The sequence below is a fragment of the Brienomyrus brachyistius genome, chromosome 17 (assembly GCF_023856365.1).
Source record: "Brienomyrus brachyistius isolate T26 chromosome 17, BBRACH_0.4, whole genome shotgun sequence".
Taxonomy (NCBI): domain Eukaryota; kingdom Metazoa; phylum Chordata; class Actinopteri; order Osteoglossiformes; family Mormyridae; genus Brienomyrus; species Brienomyrus brachyistius.
In genome coordinates, this window is record NC_064549.1 from 9,462,433 (window position 1) to 9,482,233 (window position 19,801).

A 19,801-nucleotide genomic window follows, 5' to 3' on the forward strand; every position below is an offset into this window, starting at 1 on the left:
TATGTGGCCCAGTTTGACCTTTCAAGCATGCTGTGGTACTTTGTGGTAGCTGGTATCATTCACATCTTCTGCAAAGAAGGGGCCTGCAACTTCAAGCATCAGCAGAACTCATCCTGCCTGCCACACACAGGTGCTTAGGGGTTTCGCTACATGGCTAGACAGTTAGGGCACCTCAGTGGACCTGCTGGATCCTCTGTGCAAACATAGCAGTCAGTAACGTAATAATTTTACCATTTTAAATAAAAGTCACTAATGTAACAACTGGCCAACTAGGTAATACATTTTCTGAAACAATGGCAGGACAACTTTTTGCCAGTAATTTAAGTTATTACACTATTGGCCAGTCTTTACATTCTGACTTTTGTTATATCATATATCAATTTATTACATTATTGACATGTTATTACATTATTCACACATTACTACATTATTGGCATGTTATTACATTAGTGGCAAGTTATTACATTATTGGCACATTACTACATTTTTGGTGGCGATTACATTATTGGCTGACACACTTGTAGCTTAATTCTCCAGCTGTCAGGAGTTCACCAAAGTCGGCTTCTTGACAGAGTGTGTGTGGGATGCATTTCTGGTTTGGCTTAAGGTTTCAAAGAAATGGCTCCAGTAACGAAACTACAAAAATAGTCTCAGCTCTCTTTTTTCCCAGCTGACTCGTCGTCGTGCTTCGCTTTGACAAAACTTTCGCAGGCTGTTGAGCTACGTGCACAGGGCTTTCTTCTGCCTTCGCTCACTCTGCGTACAGGTAAGACACGTAGCATTACAGCCCATGGCGACGAAAATACACAGGCACCCAAGGACCTGTCCCATGCAAACAAAACATTTGAATAACAAAACATGTGAAAACTTTACGAAAAGGAATACAGCTGAAACATTAGCGTTTAAAAAACACACACACACACTTATATGTATATTGTGTTATTTTTTTTCCTTCCTCATAAAGAAGCTTATTTATATCTCACTTATTTATCGTCAAACATACAGACACTGGGAACCAGTTTTACAGGAAATCCTCTTTGGTATTTGCATTCAGAACATCATGAATGTAGAACGAGACAGAACGCATTAGTTTCAGCTTTTAGCTTGCTTCTTTTTTGAGGGATGTGATTGTGAGGGATGTGTTCTTTGTTTTACGTAGGTATTTTTCTGGTATGTGTCATTTTAATATCTGTATTTACATAAATCTTTGCATAAGTATTTATGAAATCATTGTCCAATGCTGATTTCTTTCATGTTAGGATACTAATAGATCTCTGCTACTGTAGCTTTCCGTCGCAAACGCAACTGAAGTTTCAAGACCTCATCAGAGTTTCAGGGGCCCTAAATTGAAGTAGCAGGAGAAAAACCAATACACATACCCCCCCGAAACAGAGCTGAGGTGCGATTCACACCCCCAGCCTTAAACGTCTGAGAAAGCGATGTTGACCTTTGAGCCACAATGCTACTTAAAAAGAAACTTTCTTGTGAAAGTTTGTTTGTTTGTTTATTGTCTATTTCAAACATTTTCACATGCACCATATTTACATGACATATTTGCAGGCTTTTATGTTTGAAAAGGAGTAGGCTGAAGTATAAACTTATTTAGCCCTGCCCCCATCATTATTATTACTCATAGCTCACTTTAAACACTTTTTGTCACATAAAGAAAAGACAACACAACAAAACAACACTATTACTGTCATATAAATACTGAAAGCACCAAATGACACATTTCTTTAAAAAGGTACGTTTTTGCATCACCATTACCATCCCGAGGAAAACCGCTCTTCTTCATCCTCCCTCGTATTTATTTAGAATTTGTAGTTTATATTTCCTTTTAAACTGACTTATATTTTTACTTTGTTTTAATTCGTTTGATAAACTGTTCCATAATTTAACCCCTGCCATTGGAACACACATACTTTTTAATGTTGTTCTAGCACTACAGATTTTTTAATTCGATTTCCCTCTTAAATTATATCCTGCCTCTCTCTCTGAAAACAATTTCGTTAATTTATTTGGAAGTAAGTTATTTCTCGCTTTAAGTATTATCTGTGCTGTTTTAAACTGAATCAAATCTGAACATTTTATAGCTCCCATTTTATAAAGACTGCATTTGTATGATCTTTGTATCCTACTTAAGTTATTAATCTAATAAATTCTGCATTATGTTTATTGTTTGCAGGTTACTTTTATGTGTTCCCCCACACCTCTACGATATCAATATCTCAAATATGGTAAAAGTAATGTACAATATAAGGTTTCCTTGTTTTTCCCCGGGATGGCCAGGGTCCTCTCAGTATAAATGTATTACTATAAGACTAAAATTCTATTCTGGCCATTATGGGAAAATAACCAATACTGCCAAGCTGGTAAACAATGTCTGCTGCCTGTTGTACTGTAACGATTTATAAAGCTGTGAAAGTTTAGTATTCCGTTATATAAAAGTTGGCTCGGTATAATTCAGTGTCAACAAGTAGTGACGTAGTTAAGGATATGGCCTAACTGAAGACCCAGAAGGACCACCGCCATGATGATCAGTCGTTTCTGCTGTGTTGTTATGCGAACAATTTAGTGATCCTTATGAGCTAAGCGACAGCGTTCCTAAGATTCATGAAGACAAAATCGCAGAAGAGCAGGCCTGGGGCTCACAGCACATTAGGCAAATAAAAAAGGTTTAAAGAAATGACAGTGCAATAAAATATACTCTAAGTGTACGGTATTATTACTCCTAAAGGTTCTTAGTTGTTTGTTTGTTTGTTTTTTTTTGTCCAGTAGATTCCCTGCTACAGTCTGCCCGAATTCCAGTAGATTCCCTGCTACAGTCTGCCTGAATGTACCTGTGTGTAATTTGGTTACAGAGCCACACACTGCAGCTCAGCCCAAAGTCAGGGTTCGGGTGTCTTCCAGGTGACTTACTTGAGGTCATTACAGAATTTTTAACCTGTCAGTGTAGCAGGGGAAGCATGCGGCATTGGACCGGGGGACCACTTTGAGTGGCTGAAATGAATCTTCGCTGTCAAGCAGAGGGACTTTGCTAACCACGTCTCATGCTGCTGAACAAGAACGGCGAGGCTGGATTAGCTTCTGCTCCAATAGGAAGGAGAGTCGGCTTGGGTCGCAGCCAGCCAGGTCCTGCAGGTGGAACCGGTCCAGCAGCTGTAGAGTATCATGGGGGCAGGGCCACATGGCGACAAGGTTGCAAGGCAAAACAGAGTAAGCGTGGTGGGCTGCCCCAACCTCCACTCTGTGGCCCAGGTAAAGGCCATAACAGCAAGTGAGAGAAGACAAGGTGAGGAGTCCTCAGTTCAAGGTGCATCGTGATCTCTCACGTGGGATTCTGGATTTCTAGAAGCTGCCTCACAGAACCCAATGGAAATATATTATCCGGTAGGTACATTTGCTGTGCTTAGCTAAATTTTAAACTGGAATAGAATAGAATAGAATAGAATAGAATAGAATAGAATAAATCTTGTCCAACCAAGACTGGAAATGTGCCTTTGGTCTTGCAGAGTAAAGTATAAAAATGAAGTTTGCAAGCAGACAGACAGAAGAAAAAATCAAAGTGTTAAAGTAATATCACATTATTCCAGCATATGCAAAAGATTTATTGCGATAAGATTCACAAGCTTGCAAATAAAAAAAAATCTATATCTGAGTGAATGAGCCTAACCACCAAACTAATGTTCTGGTAGTTCTGTTAAGTTGAAGTGCACTAAGTAAGTGTTAGTGTTGGTATGGAGGTCTGCTGATTACTAGCAAAGCGCTTTGATCGCTGGTGTATGGTGTGGCCCAGAAAGCATTGGTCTGTTACATTGTTAGGGATTCATTGTACCATTTTTAAGAAAGTGAGTGAGTGAGTGAGTTAAGTTTTTTTTAATGTTGTGGACACCATTTTTTGGTCCCCACAAGGGGAAATTCAATTTTATAAAAATCTGCAACTGCAATCAAAAAGCTAAAAATGTTTGATTATTATGGTTAAGGTTGGGTAGGGTTTAAGTGTTCTGTGACTGAGATTAGGGTTTTTCCCCATAGAAATGAACGGAAGGTCCCAATTTAGATAGGTATGCAAACATGTGTGTGTGTGTGTGTGTGCGGGGGTGTGTGTGCATGTGTGTGTGTGTGTGCGCGTGCGAGCGAGCGGGTATAACTATGTCCCCATAACGTGATAAATTTCCTGGTCCCCATAAGGGAAAACTATTTTATAAACATCGGTGACTGCTATGAAAAAACTACAAATGCAAAAACTCTTGTATTTTGCTTGGTTGCTTATGGTTATGGTTAGGGCTGGATAGGGGTTAAGGTTGTCATAGTTAGCGTTAGCATTTTCCCTATAGAAGTGAATGAGCGGGCCCCATAAGGATAGGTATACCCTACGTGTGCGTGTGTGTGTGTGTGTGTGTGTCTCATGTATATATTAGGGTTCCCACAATATGACACCATTACACCATTGTTTGTTTCCAACAAAGAGAAGCTCAATTTTGAAAAAAATCTGCAAAAAAAATCTTTTTCTTTGGTTATTTATGGTTAAGGTTATGGCTGGATAGGGGTTACTGTTAGCACTATTGGTATAAGGGTTTTGTTCGTAGAAATGAATGGACGGTCCCCACAAAGATGAACACAAACATCGGTGTGTGTGTCTCCACTCATTCGTACCTCCGTCATCCAGACGCTTATCTTGGTTGCAGGGATGTACAGATGCCCCAGACTGTGAACCCAGGATGTAAGTTTAAAAGATAAGACAAAATACACCTGCTAACAAATAAGACTCCAGTGTTTTATTTCCTTTTGGCTATTCGAGTAAAGGGAACTTGGTGACACTGTCCATCCATTCACTCGCCGAACAAGCTGGGTGACATTCATGCCGTTCTCTTCCGGCGACTATTTGGCATTTGTACAGTAGAACAGGCCATTATGTCATTGGCCGTGACATGTGTGACGTACGTAGATATTTCAAAATCAAAAAAGAGGAAGTTGCACTAAATAAATCAGCATGAATATTTCTTCACTACATAACCATGTCTTTAGTCGGCCATTCTCATTCCATGCCAGTGTTTCTCAGCCCATTTAGCACCACAATCCAATGCCTAACATGGCAGCGCAGACAGATTCCTATATAGTACAGTAGTAGAAGCAGCCAGCTCTCTGAAATTCAACATCATACCTGCTACAATTTGACAAGCATGTAGTTGTTTCTGATATTAAGCCATTCTAAGATTTTTAAGTAGGAAAAAAATGGGTTCGTGTCATTTTCCAATTCTGGCTCGCGACCCTTTCGGGACTCAACACAACGCAAATCTTGGTTTCAGAAACACTACTCTATGCAGGACTTGCGTTAGCCTTCAGACAGGAAAATGAATCATATTTCAGCTTACAGTGAGTGAGGATGTTTAAATAGAAAGTGACTGTTTCACATCCCATCTAGAAATAGCCGTGATATACACCGACAAACAATATGAACATTTCTCGGGACACCACCCCCCCTCCAAAGGGTGTTGACTAAGCAATAAATCTGCACATGTATGTGGTTTCATGATGCAGAATGTGTTCCAACATATCAGTCTGCTTTGGGCTCTTGCCATACTGACTTGATAATTCGTTGTTGACGACTGGTGAATGAGCATCTCGGGATGTGATCTGACTCTTCATCGTGTTCTTTATTTCTGCATGTCGCGCTGTTTAATTGCTGTAGCTGCATGCAGCATTTACTCAATTCAGCTCGATTCAGTTTATTTTCATATAGCGCCTTTCACAACGGTCACCCCAAGGCGCTTCACTTGGGGGTGTCGTGATACATTCCTGCATCATTTATGCAGAACAATTCAAAAACAGGGAAAAGCGGAGACAAGGAAATGAAAGAGAAAGATGACAACGGAGGAGAGGAACCAAAAACTTCTCAGTAGTAAGAAAATCCCCTGGGTCTAAGGTCAACTGGGTGCCCAACCCCCCTGGGCATGCTAACACTGCTGAAAATGAAAGAGTGGGCTTGTGTGCTAAAAGCAAGGTGAATTCCTTCCAGATCTGCCCAAAACACTGGCCGCCCTTCATGGATGTGACAGCGTCCCATGGTCAGATGCTTCATGAAGCTCCCAGCTGGTCTCCCAGGCTAATTCATCTTGACATGCTGATCTTTTTTTGCGCTGAAACGTTGTGTGTTCATGTGCGCACCTGCCTTTCTCTGACAGGAAGGTGCCCCACCGCCGTATGAAACAGTGGTGCAGCCCGGGCCCCAATTTCAAGCCTATGAAAATATAGTTCATCGAGGGGGGGGCTGCATGCCCCCCAACCAGCCCTACTACATTCAGCCCCAGCCGGCAATTCCAGTAGTAGTATCCAGACCCTCCCCGCAAACCCAGGGTAAGTCACCATCACGGTGTCCTGTAAGCTCCTCCCCCGATTAGTTTTCTGCCCCCCCGCATCTATGCTGTCCCTCCCCCATTGTGTACCCTCAGCCTACTACCCCTCCATCTCCTCCTTCCTTCTTCTGCTTTCCTCCTGTAAAGGAAACTCTGCCAAACATTAAATAACCACAGGGCAATTTTGTATGCATCCAAATTAAAATACCTACAGTATATGAGATGTGCCAGTGGTCGAGTTAAGAAATGCATGGGTTGAACTGGATGGTTGCTGGAAAACCTGTGGTGATTTTAGGAGAGGTTTATAAACGACCAAACTGACACACTTTGGCAGACATAAAGTATTTTTGCATCAAAAAGAAGATCTTTTAAGCATCATTTTTTACACTGTCTGAATACATATATGTGTGTGTGTATGTGTGTGTGTGTGTGTGTGTATGTATACTGTATGTGTATATATTCACACACAGCCACAGGAGTCCACAGCACAATTTTTGATATATATATATATATATATATATGTGTGTGTGTGTGTGTATATATATAAAACTGCATCCTGGTTCTTCTCCGTTTCTCGTTAATGAAGGGCTTCTTCTTTGCTTTATGGGACTTCAGTCCTGCTTCTAGAAGCCTGATACAAACTGTCCTATCAGTGCACATCACACCTGCACTTAATGTTTCCCATTCTTTTTGAAGGTCACTTGATGTCATTGTCTGATTCATGAGACACTGTCAGATAAGTTGACAACCATCTCTGGCATTAGAAAGTCACTTCCACCCTCTACCTGGCTGGTTCCTGGTCGTTCCCAGTGTCTCCTGCTTCACCTTGTTTAAAAAATGCAGATTGTTTAAAAATATAGGGTGTTCATTTTTTCCATGGCTGTGTATGTGTGTATTTACTGTATATAGAGGTTTGCTACACTCTCATCCTCTCTGTTTTGTGATCCCTTGTTCAATGACAAAAAAACTAAACAGATAGACGTAACAAGGAAATGCCATGAGTGAAAAATGCTGGGAATTCTAGATGACTATTGCACTTAAGTGACCCACCCAGCAGGTGTAATGATTTCCAAGACCAGAGTGTAAAGCAGGAAGTTGTAATGATTCACACGAGGCATGACAAGGACTGAAATGTTATCTGAATATCAGGGTCAAAACACTGATGAGAGTTTCTGAAATCAAGGGCAGGAAAATAGCAGCGCGACAAGTCAATGGTTCAGTAATATTCAATATGTTACATACGTCAGAGGTCATTCTATCTCTCTTAGGTTAAATCAAGGAATGAGAAAGAAGTATTTATACTTATGTCACGTGAGTTTGGGTGTGAATACGGAGACTAGAATCAGATGTTGCGTCCTAATTCCCTAAAACAGGGGTAGACGACCCTGATCCTGCAGTGCTGGGATCCAGCAGGCTTCTATCCTACCTGGTCACTGATGAACCACACCTGATCTCAGGCAGATAGTAACTCATCAGGTAGGATGGAAACCTTCCGGATGCTGGCACTCCATGGTTAGATTTGCTTAGTCCTACCCTAATGCAGTGCCCAGATAGGCTGCCACTGGGCATGAAGCAGGACAGGCTGGGTGGCTGGGTGGGTGTGATGGAAATATTTAAACAAGGAAAGACCAAGCATGTCATTCACTGGAACCCTGAACTAATCATTAAGGCCATATCCTCCATTCCATGAAATAGCAGGTCCCGCCCCCCACCCACCCAATAAAAGGGTTCCCGGAAGCCTTTTTTGCCATCAAACTCCAACTAGGAAGGAAATTTAATGCGATTAAATGGCAGATCCTTCAATGTTAGCAAAGACACGTAGAAGGTTCTTCATATCAGGTACCAGGAAGGTAACAAGAACCAAGAACCAATAACCAAGAGGACTGATGCACTTTTGATTTTTAAGGGGTTATTGTAAGCTTGAAAGATAGAGCTCTGCAGTTAAATATGAGCTGCCTCCAGAGCCTGTGGAAAGCATTCGCTGCTGGGTTTCATTAATCAGGGGACCAAAGGTGCCGTGACCAGGCACAGCAGAGGTGGGACTCAACAGCAGACCACACTAGGAAGTCGGGAAGAACAAGTTTTAATAGTGACAAGTGATAATTTGCGGTCAGGGCGGGCTGACTGCAAAAACAAACATAGGCCAAAGATCAGGACAAAAGGCAGCCTGCAAGTCTATCCTCAGCGGACGAAAAAAGCCAAACCAATCAAACTGAAGGAAGATATCACAAACAACCATCAACGCTAGCACTAAGACAACTGTACACTGACCAGAGAGCTTGCAAGGGTTATACAGAGAGGAAAATAATTGCTTGCCCAGTCACAGGTCAGTAGAGATACTTGAGACATTGACTAATTATAAGAAACAGCTGTGGAAACTGTGGCATGGATCTAGAGGAGACTGGATTGTAGTAGAGGCTGGTGACAGGAGAAAAATGTGGTCTGGATCACGCAGGAGCTGGAGTTCATTGGAGTTTAATGCATAACAAGTGCAGCTTGATAGGCTGACATGTACTGGAAAGGTGAGAGCAAAGAGTGCGCAAGAGAATTTCTATGCATACTCCACCCAGCATAGCTATCTGCTCCAGTTCACTTGACTGGTACTTGTTAGATGCCCTGCTGTTGGTCAGGTGACATGCACAAGCGGTGCAGGTCAGAGGGACCCAGAGCTGAGTAGCACCGAATACAACTGGTATCAGTTTTTCCATTTAATGCTTAAAGGCCTTTAAATAGTGACGTATGTGCACCTGTAAAAGGTATTTCTGTACTGTCAAAGAAGGTTCTTTTTCCACTAAGGAAGGGAACATGGGAAGGGCTGAATTAAGAGTATTAAGTGGCTTGGGGCAACAGCACGCAGGACGTCACGTCACAAAGAAACAGAGCTGGTTGGTAGCTGATGAAATTCAGTAATGTGTCTAACACAGGGACAAGGTTACGTGGGCTTTTCAGTGGCATCGTATTAAAAGAAAAATATATAATCATATTAAATAATTTAGATTTTATATTGCATTGACCGAGGGGGCCTTTGGGAGGACGTGGTGCCCCCTCCCAGGCATGTGCCCAAATGCCCATAATGCTCCAGGCCGAAACTGGGGTGGCACTAAAGAAAAACACATGACCAAACACAGAGGCCATTCAAAGTGCTTTACATAAAAGAAAATGAAGAATTAACATTCATTAGATGGAGAATCAATAACTACAAGTAAAAGACAATTAAAATAACGCATAGAAAAAAGCAAAGAAAAAAGCATAAATGTTGATTAGCGTGTCACCCCAGTTTCACCCCAAGGCAGCACAAGAGGCAAGAGTGTGTGTCAATCTATTATGACATCATTAAACAAACGGGTGCATTCAATAGGGAAAAGGGGAAGACAGAAAGAGAGAATGCCAGGAGACAGTGGAGGAGATTAAATAAAAACTCCAGAGCAGAGAATAAAATAACCTAACCTCTGGGGGGGTACAAGGTCGACTGGCCGCCCTGTCCCCCGCCCCTGCTGCAAATGCCATCGTAACAGAAAACGGACCTGTTCTCCAAGCAGGTCTTTGTAGCTGGCAGATCACAGGCCACACCCACAATGTCACTTCAAAATAACACTTCAGTTATACCATAAACAAGTGACTAAAGTCTGAAGAAGTTCCACAGGTGCTCCTGTCACGGGACTCAGGAGTTGCTTCTGCGAAAAGCAAAACAACAAGTAAAAATGTTGAAAGCAGGTATTTAAAATCCATAATAATATAAGATCAAAGTCTGCGTGGGATCAGAGATGATTCAGTTTTTCTTTCTTTGAAAAGGCCATAGCCGATGCAAATGGATGCATGAATTTGAGACTAAGAGCCTCCTCAGTTCATTGGTACATGGCCTCTGATCCAGGGGATTAACTGGTTCCTGGAAGCTGGACGATGGCACAGAACCAATGAGGTGATCAGGAGGTACATTGGCAGCTAAAGCCTTGCTGGTTATACTTGGAAAGCCCTGGTATTCAGTGGTAATTTCCTGAGAATTCTTGACAGAAGTGGACCAACAAAGGAGAGGTATAAATGTATAAAAACACAATTTGGTCCAGTTCTCCATTTGTCCATGATAATCAGGCCATGTTTCTGTACCCAGGGGATCTTTAGAAGTATCCATGACAAGTAACTGTATGCCATTGAAATGCAATGTCCTACGCTAGAGGCCAAAATTGTGGAAACACCTAGCATTTTTGGCATTAAGCTTTAAAACTTTCTATACGATTAATGGCGGTAATCTTTATAAACTAAGAATGTTTACAAATATCATACATGGGACGATTAAATGAGTAACTGGAGTAACTGGAATAAAGTTCTATAATCTCTAAAAATTCCTCAGTGTTCGCCACTAGTGTACTCCTTTAGCCAAGTGGTCTGTTGATGTTCAAAAAGACACTCTTCTTTGGTGCCACAGCTTTTCACCAGTGCCGAAGGACTTAACAAATTCATATGATACCCTGACAGAAATGGCGAATAAGGTTTTGGGCCCCATTAACTACAAGTGAAATCCCTACCTGAACCTCACTGGGTGCTCAGTCTCATGGGATGGGGCAGAGGACTTACCCGTAGATGTTACATTTCTTGATCTTGCAGAGACAGATGGTTTTTGTACACAGTAGTAACGTTTGACCCAGTGGTGTGTAGTTTGTGTCCAATGTAGTGAGGGGTAAGGAAAATGGAGAAGAGAATGGCATGGCAGGTGAAGTTTATCTTAAGGGTTGGCCCACTGCTCCTTCCCTCTCAGAGCAGGTTATCAATTTACAATCAGGATATACTAGTAAAAGTTAGTGGTTGGACCAAAGAGCTTGCAGTAACTGTTATCGATATATGGTAAGTAAAGCAAGGTCATTGAGGCCACCCTCAAGTGAATTTCAGGGCATAGTCGGCAGCTATGATGAAGTTCTCATAATCGATTAGTAATGTCTCAGCTGGATAGTGGAAGACTAGATTAGATGAGTTTAGACCAGGGCTCTACCTGTAAGCAAAGAGGTTGCAAAGCGAACACAGTCTGACCAAAATTGTTTTGAACACTGGATCATATATAATAAACATTACATTAGAAATCCCTTGCATTTATCTAGACAGTACAATGCTACAAGATATCACAGAAATACAATACAACAGTACAAGTCATACAGTAGAAGAGGAGTTTGAATGATGGAAAGAGCAGAAGTGGATGTCTGTATTAGACAAGACTATTGTATGAGTGTATTGTACAAGTGCCAAGTGAGCTGTTTTAATGATTCACACAGGCAAAGCGCAGAACCAAATCCTGAATGCCATTCATAACCCATGACAGACAAACACAGAATGTCAACAGTTTGGTAACAAGCAAGCTGAAAGGGCCTCAGTCTGAGAAGACATGTTGGGCCTGTTTGGGTTTGGCTGTGGTACTGTTGACTGGACGCAGGCCTTGTACCAGCAAGCATTGAGATTTTTTTTTTTAACTGAAGAGAAATGAAACAGATACGAAGGTCTGCAGAAAGTAGGAACACGGAATTATAAAAATTTGCTGAAATACCCCTTTTTCAATGGGTTTTATTTCGCTATAGGGGTTGAAACCGAGAGTCTGAAACCTCAGCCTTACATAATATTTGGCTACAGCTGGCACAGTGCCAGCACAATGCCGAATAATATTCCAACACCTTCTCTCGACATTACCAGGCATTACATTTTAGTGGCATTTTGAAAATCTCCGCCTGTCTTCACGTACGTTTTACATGTGTCCCCTTGTGCTTTCCAGTCACCGTCTGCAACACAACGAATGTGAGTTATGTGAACAGGCGCCGCTATTTTGGTATAACAGGGATCGTCATCCTCTGCCTTATCCTGCTCGCCATCGCCATCTGGCTTGGAGGTAAGGGACTGCTTTTCACAACCAGCAGTTTGTCTGTGCTGCCTGCCTTCATAGTAACCATAAACATTCTCTCTCTCCCTCCATCTTTTTTTGGGAGCAGTGCGCTATGGTTCCCAAATGACATCAATGACATCTTCAGTTTACGATATAAAAACGCAGGACATCTGTCCCAATAATACTATCATATGTGACGGACATCAGGATTGCAACCTAGGCAGTGACGAAGCAGTGTGTGGTGAGCTGGAACAAAAAAAAGCAAATTGGGAGGGGGTGATTGTTCAAATCTGGGGTATAGCTAAATGCAGAGGCAGACATTTCAGGTCCAGGAAGAAAAAAACCCAAACCGGGATTTTGTTTCAACCAACCAGTTGAGTACTCTGTAACTCTTTATGCTCAGCTGGTTGGTGGAAACAAAATCCCGGTTTGGAATTTTACTTTCTGTACCTGAAATGTCCACTTATGGCTAAATGGACATGGGCAGTAAAAACATCGGCTTAGCAATTTGTACTGAGTGTTGTAAGAGGAAAAGTGAACCTGTTGTTTTTAGTTCCTCAATAAAAAAAAAATCAAGAAAGAACTGGACTGTCTGTTTCTTTACCCTTATTATTGACCAATTACCTCCCTACCCTTGACTTTTTTTTCCTCCAGTGACTTTCGGGCTTAATAGCACCGTCATGGTCAGGACCAGTCAGGATGAGATTTTCCACCCGATGTGTTCCCAAGGCTGGGGCCAAAGTTATGCTGACCAGACGTGTGCTCAACTCGGCTTCCAAAAGTAACCAGCCTGCACTGCTACTTCTACTGTATCTATGCCTTTGCAGTTTTATTGTTGATCAGTTCCGCCTACACGCTGCTCGCTAACATTGAGGCCCCTTGCTGACACTGAATTTTTCTGCCCTCTAGTGGTGATCGGGGGCTCCTACTGCAGCTCAGTTCTGACGGCCATTTCCTTACCTGTACTTTTCAGGAGTTACCAATACACAATCGTGCCAAGCCAGGTGTTCCCTACCGCCTCAGTAACCAACACGGCATCAAAATTCATCCAGGGAGAAGTCACTGTCAGGTATTTGCCATTTGTTTGGGTTCCTCCCCCTGATTTTAGAGATTTACCTGGAAAAGGCATTGTGCAGCATTACTCTGTGACTCTGAGACCATTTTGCATTCAGCATTCCCTGCTGCAACCGGAGCAGATATTGGGCTGGGTTTCCATTTCAGTCCCAAAGAGTCTGGCAGAGAAGTGGGCGAAAACAACGGGTGACCACACACGTTTCTAAGCAGTGATTTCAAAACAGATTTTTAGCTATGTTACAGTTGGTTCTTTTGTTATATTCAAAAGAGCCACATCGTGGTCTTCTCCGCAATGTTTTCTTGTAGTGCAGTAAGTGGAGGTATAGAGGTGCTGGTGTGTTAATTGCTTTTATGTGACTTTGCTGTCAGATGCTTTTCTTGACTGGATCATAAGATCCATGTCTCTGGGTGGTCTGTCTTCAGTGAATATGTTCAGCTTTCTCTGCATCCTTCGCGATGGGAAACCCACTCTGAGGTCTCCTTTTCGTTTGTAGCTTTCCGCCTGGTTTCTCCACGATCGCTCTCCTGCAATTTCATGCTCAGTGCCTCGTATGTCGCCTCGTTTTATTTTTGCTTTTATTCACACAGATGAAATCACACGGGAGGGTCTGTACAAAGATGTGGGTGGGTCCGTGTGGGTTTTGGGTAAAAAGAGACAAGAAGAACAATGAAATACAGAGAAGGATCAGAACTCAGATTCCCATTTCTTTCCTGAGAAACAGACTTGCCTCTGCTTTGATATCCTTTAAATGGATGGATGGACGATCATTGTCGAACAAAATGGTTCATCTTTATCTACTGACACCTGATCCTTCCTCAATAGCCATGTAGTGCCCAAGCAGGATTAAAAATGAACTTCAATTTAATTGATGGTGATGAATGGTGAAAATTAGCAGTATGTGTCACATTCTGAATAACATATAATTGTCTTGAAAAATGACAATACACAGCTGCTTACTCAGAGCGCTGAGCTAGCAAAAAGGAAACGTGTACCTCATGCTGTATGACGGACCTGGGCTGCGATCCACTGGTCACGTGCCACTGATCAGATGATTAGAGGACCTTCTCTGCAATAAAACTCCCTAGCGATGCGTTCAATGTTCTGCATCTTCTCCAAATCAGGCTTCGCATGTAGTGAGACAGCGTGTTTAATTCATGTCCAATTATATTAGTCATGTAAGAGATATAGCCATGCGTTCTAATCCACAAATTAGCGTCTATACTAACCCCTTTACCCAAGAGTACAGGTCTTAGAGGTTTACTCTAGTATTACTTAATACTCGATTCATCATCCATTTTGTTCTTGCAGCCCCTCATGTCCCAGCGGAAAGACTGTCTCTCTGATGTGTACCAGTAAGCACCTTTTTGGACTTTTATTTTCTGAAACTGTAAAGGCAGTGTTGCCGACTCTTTGAAGAAAGTGATTACTGCATGGACGACTCGAGTCCTCCAATTTGATAAACATCGCCATTTTTCAAATGTACAGTGCAGTTCAAAAGTCAGAGGCAGTCTAAGAAATGTTGATGCAAAGATATGATATTATGTCTGTCAAAGTGCGTCAACTTGGTCATTTCGAAAGCTCTCCTGCAATCACCACAGCATTTCCAATAACGATCCAACGCACCCACGTATCTCTTGACTTGACCACTGATCTCATATGACTAATCAATACCTCATTTACTTTTTTAATTAATTTAAGTAATTAATTAAGTAAGCCGGTGGAGAGACTTAACGAATGTGTGGAATGGCTGAGGTTCCCCCGGGGAGAGGTTTGGGAAATGAATTGGTGTTCGTCTAGCTGTCCAACAAGGCATCAGTAACTTTTTGGGGAACAGAAGAAATGCCTGCTAGTTTTCATGTTACTTTTATTTTGCATATGTTCTAAGGCTAAATTGTGTTTTTGTTCTAAGCACACATACACTTACTACTCAGATATAAACATTTCCATTGGCTGCCTAAGACTTTTGCACAGTGCTGTAGTTATTGCGTGTTCGTGGATGTCCCGGGCACTTGCTATATCTCAAACACTTTTTAAACATTTTTGAAAAATAATGAATAAGATATAAACTGTATTAAGCTGCCAACACAGCCCTTTTTTGTACACGGATAAACTTGTCCTTTGTTGAGCCACATTGCGTGTCGGGGTCTCATTATGTAAACAAATCTTAAACAAACCTTAAATAAAATTGCGCATTATGTGGCCCCATGAAATTTTCTTGCGTGCTTCTCCGCAAAAAGAAACGGTGCAAAATTAACGTCAAACCTGTGGAATGATTTAAATAAATGGCTGAGAGTGGAGTGGTTACATAAACCAAAGTGCTCATCCATTATTGGCTTTTCTAAATCACTGGAGCGATGTTTTCCTTGCTTGCTTACTTGATGTCTAACTTGTTTCCTCTCTGACCCTAGACTGCGGTCAGCAGTACATCGGCACCCGGATCGTAGGGGGCACTCAAGCCGAACTTGGCCAGTGGCCCTGGCAAGTCAGCCTGCACTACCAGAGCTCACACATGTGTGGCGGCTCCTTGATTGCCCCCAACTTTGTAGTGTCGGCTGCACACTGCTTCCTTTGGTTAGTGCAAAGATCCGTCTCCACCTGGGGGGTCAGAGCCTTCAAATGACCATATTCTGTTTGTACAACTTCTATATGTATTTAACTGCAATTCATTTTATAACTGTCATTGTATTTTTTATTTTCATTTTCTTTTGAATTTCTTTAATTGTAATTTATAAGAAAGAAGCTTAAAAAGCAGAAAAATTAAGTATTCATTGAAATTTGTAAAATATCTCATGAAATAACAGTCATTTGAGGCAGGGCTGGACTGGTTTTACAAATTGGCTCTGGACTCTTACCCACATAGGCCCACCACACACAGAGCTATGAAACATTTTCCATACCGGGGCGGGGGGAGAGTGAATTTTGACAGTTGGTCCCCCACCACTAATTCTGCTAGCCCACAACCCCATCAGCCCCCCCTGGTGAAAAGCCTGGTATACCAAACAGCCCTGATTTTGTGGAATGACTGTCACTAAACTTGAAGATATAATCTGCAGGGATGATGGTTCACAAAGTAAAGTTGATATAAAGGACCAGAGATTAAAATATATACGACAAATAAATGAAACCCCACATCCCCTTGTTTCAGAACACTGTGTACTTATGAACATAAAACATTGCAGCCTATTTCAAAATGTAAAAATATCCAAAGACCACCGTATCTTTGCATTTAAATTACCCCAGGAAGACCCCAGTTTCCTTGAACCCCAGCAAATGGGCAGTCTACGGAGGAATGATCTCTCAGAACCAGCTGCCTTCCCCGTACCTAGTGAGCAACATTTACATAAATGGGAACTACAACAATATCACCAATGACTACGACATCGCCCTGCTCAAACTAACACAGCAAGTGGTCTTCTCAAGTAAGTGCTGCTTAATGGCTGCGTTGCTGTACTTGCCTTGTCCGTGGGTTCTCCCATGGGGACCTGATGGGTGTATTTGTCTATGATGCAGATACCTTTGCACCAGTCTGTCTTCCTGCCTTCGACCAGACGTTTGCCCCTGGAACTACTTGCTATACCTCTGGCTATGGGGTAACATCGCAGGGTTCAGGTCAGAAGAACTTGAAATGAGAACTGGGTGCAGGGGATTAGTAAAAAAAAAGTAGGAGAATAGAGTCAAGAATCCTCACTGTCATCTCTCCATATAAGTATGCATGCACATAAACATTAATAGTAAGTAAAGTTTAAAAAAAATATATATATATATATAAAAAGTGTCCGTTCATCAATCCCACCTCTGACAATCAATCATGCATCCAACATACAAACAATAAAATATTTTAAATAAATAAACATTGTATACACCTGTTTGTGTGCATACATCCTGCAGCCATACAGATTATATACATACTCACACATCTTAATGTGGAGATGGTAGAACGAGGACGTTTGTTAAGAATGTGTTTAGCTACGACGTAAAAAGCAGAAGTGAGAAAAAAAAATGAAATGCTGGAATTCAACTTTCAATTTACAGTTTCAAATGCAATGTGATGAAAGTGCGATATCTAAATTCTCATGTAGCTTTACAAACTACACTGTAGCTTTACAAAACACCTATGCTACAGCCTTAAAAAAAAAAAATATATATATATATATATATATATATATATATATATATATATATATATATATAATGAATAAAATAAAACTTTTACATGAGGTTTTTAGCCAGTGCTTGTCATAATTTCATGATTAGAAGTTTATTTATGTATATCGTGCAGCAACTGTATCCACCAACCTGATGATGGTGAATGTGGGCATCATCGCCACCTCGATTTGCAACAACGTCCATATTTATGGTGGCCTGATCACCAATAATATGATCTGCGCTGGTTACCTCAGTGGGGGCAAAGACTCCTGTCAGGTGGGTGGAATCAATCGGATCCCCTTGCCTCCCTCCGAATTCCGAATCAAATATGTCTGCCCAGTCACAGTACTGTGCAAAGGTCACATGGAAAAGGAAAAATGTTTAAAGTTATTTATCTAGGCATTAAGTGTTTATTAGTGAAAGACACACTATTTCACATTACAATATATACAAATACAAAAGGTAAAACAGGAAGCGACAAGGATTTCATTGGTTCCCCAAAAAGGTAATGATATCTTATTGGATGGCTACAAGAACACAACTTTACTTTCTAAACTCTTTTTCAAGGGCGCCTCAGTATGTATAATAACTGACTGCTGAGCAACCATCCAAGAAGACACATATGAAATGCTCGTCATTTTCTCTCTTGTTGTTCAGGGGGACAGCGGTGGTCCACTGGTCTGCAAGGGCAGCAACCAGCTGTGGTACCTGGCAGGTCTGACCAGCTGGGGATCAGGCTGTGCACAGCTGAATCAACCTGGTATCTACAGCAACGTCACCGCTTTGCTGCCCTGGATCTACACCACAATGCAGGTGAGGTCTCTATATTTGCTCCAGCCGGGAAGCACATATCCTGCAAAGACAAGCCATTGTCTGAACTTGACAAACAGTACATCAGATGACACTACATTTAAGGCGTTGCACATACACGCACACACTATGGGCAAATACTATGGACAGAAATTAGGATAGCCGCATTTCATTAGAGGAAACCTGAGAGGCACAGGTAGAACATGCAAACTCCACACACACATATACACACACACAGGACAGAAGAGGGATTCCAGCCCAGTAACAGCAACAGTATTACCTGCTTTACCCCACCCAAATTATTAAGTTTCCCATTGTTAATAAGGATGCAGTAGAGGTGCAGGGCTGGAAGAATATTCAAATGTTACATGTTGGCCACGCTGAGAACGCCTGAAGTATTTCATGGACCTGGAAACGAAATTTCAAAAGAGGATTTACACATGTATATCTGTGTAGAGATTTTCCATGTGTTTAGACAATTCTGTATAATATTAAATATGTTTTAATTGATGCAATCCTGCAGGAATCGATGTTATGATGCCTTCCTCCATCATCAGAAAGATCACTGTGCTATTATAGCCAAGCACCTCATCTAATAATGATCCCTGGAATCCTTCTCCAATGGACAAAGACCCAGGAGGACGTGTGGGCAACATATGACACAGTGCTTCTCTACAAAAGGCAAAACACTGCAACTACACTGACACTGAAACTGAGAAGGGGTGTCTGCCTATTTTTGTTACTGTAATTTTCACACCCTTTTTTGTTCAAAACAGCGCAGTTGAACCAAGAAATTTCGTCTTGATAAGACAGAGCCTAAGACACCTGATTTCGGTCAAACTGAACTTTGATAAAATATGCACTTAGTGCGTCTCGCCTTTGTAGGGCAGGATAGTAGGACTTGATATCTACGCACTTTACATTGGGCCCACGGTAATCGTTCTGCTTGGGTTGACCCTCTCACATCTACAAGGAAAAGGGGACACAAGCCAGCTGCCGGGGAATAAACAAAATCATAAAAGTGGGTCAAGAAATTTTTATACAGATCGAATAGAAAATTACAGTAATAAATCATGATGCAGGGTATTGAGGTAAAAGAATCTATTTAATGTGGCAACTATACAATTCTGCAAAGCCACTGTTTTACCATTTTTTAAAATTCATTGTTTATGTTAGCAGCTCTTAGTCAGTCACTAATCGTGTTAATAATTTAACCCTGAACAATATACACTGACTCTGGTTTTATGAATGTAAGGAAGGATTAATTGTGACAACAAAGGAATATCTCACACTGACCTCACACTTTTCTATCATGGGAATCATTTCTCTGTTTTTCTGACATGAACCTCAGGTCTATTTTTTATGTCTTTGATTGCAATGATTGTCTGTGAACGTTATTAAAATTATTGTAAAAAACTGACTTAGTGTACGACTGTAATAGAAAGTGACAATGATTTTTAAGAAGGAGCAGGTGGGGTAATTTAGTGTATGTTAGTGTGATAACATACACATCCTGGATGACATCCTGCAGGCTTTTATACTGCAGGAAAAAAC

General features: G+C 41.4%; 1 protein-coding gene across 1 annotated transcript; it reads left to right on the forward strand.

Moving 5' to 3' along the window:
* Positions 1-3,170: 3,170 nt before the first annotated feature.
* Positions 3,171-19,667, forward strand: tmprss13a (transmembrane serine protease 13a). Its single transcript, XM_048980590.1, has 13 exons — positions 3,171-3,390; positions 6,186-6,357; positions 12,109-12,222; positions 12,323-12,457; positions 12,871-12,997; positions 13,190-13,285; positions 14,600-14,643; positions 15,700-15,862; positions 16,532-16,710; positions 16,802-16,900; positions 17,571-17,713; positions 18,095-18,250; positions 18,771-19,667. Exons 1-13 carry the CDS (start codon positions 3,373-3,375, stop codon positions 18,783-18,785), a joined length of 1,461 nt encoding a protein of 486 aa, XP_048836547.1. The 5' UTR covers positions 3,171-3,372; the 3' UTR covers positions 18,786-19,667.
* The last annotated feature ends 134 nt before the right edge of the window (positions 19,668-19,801 follow it).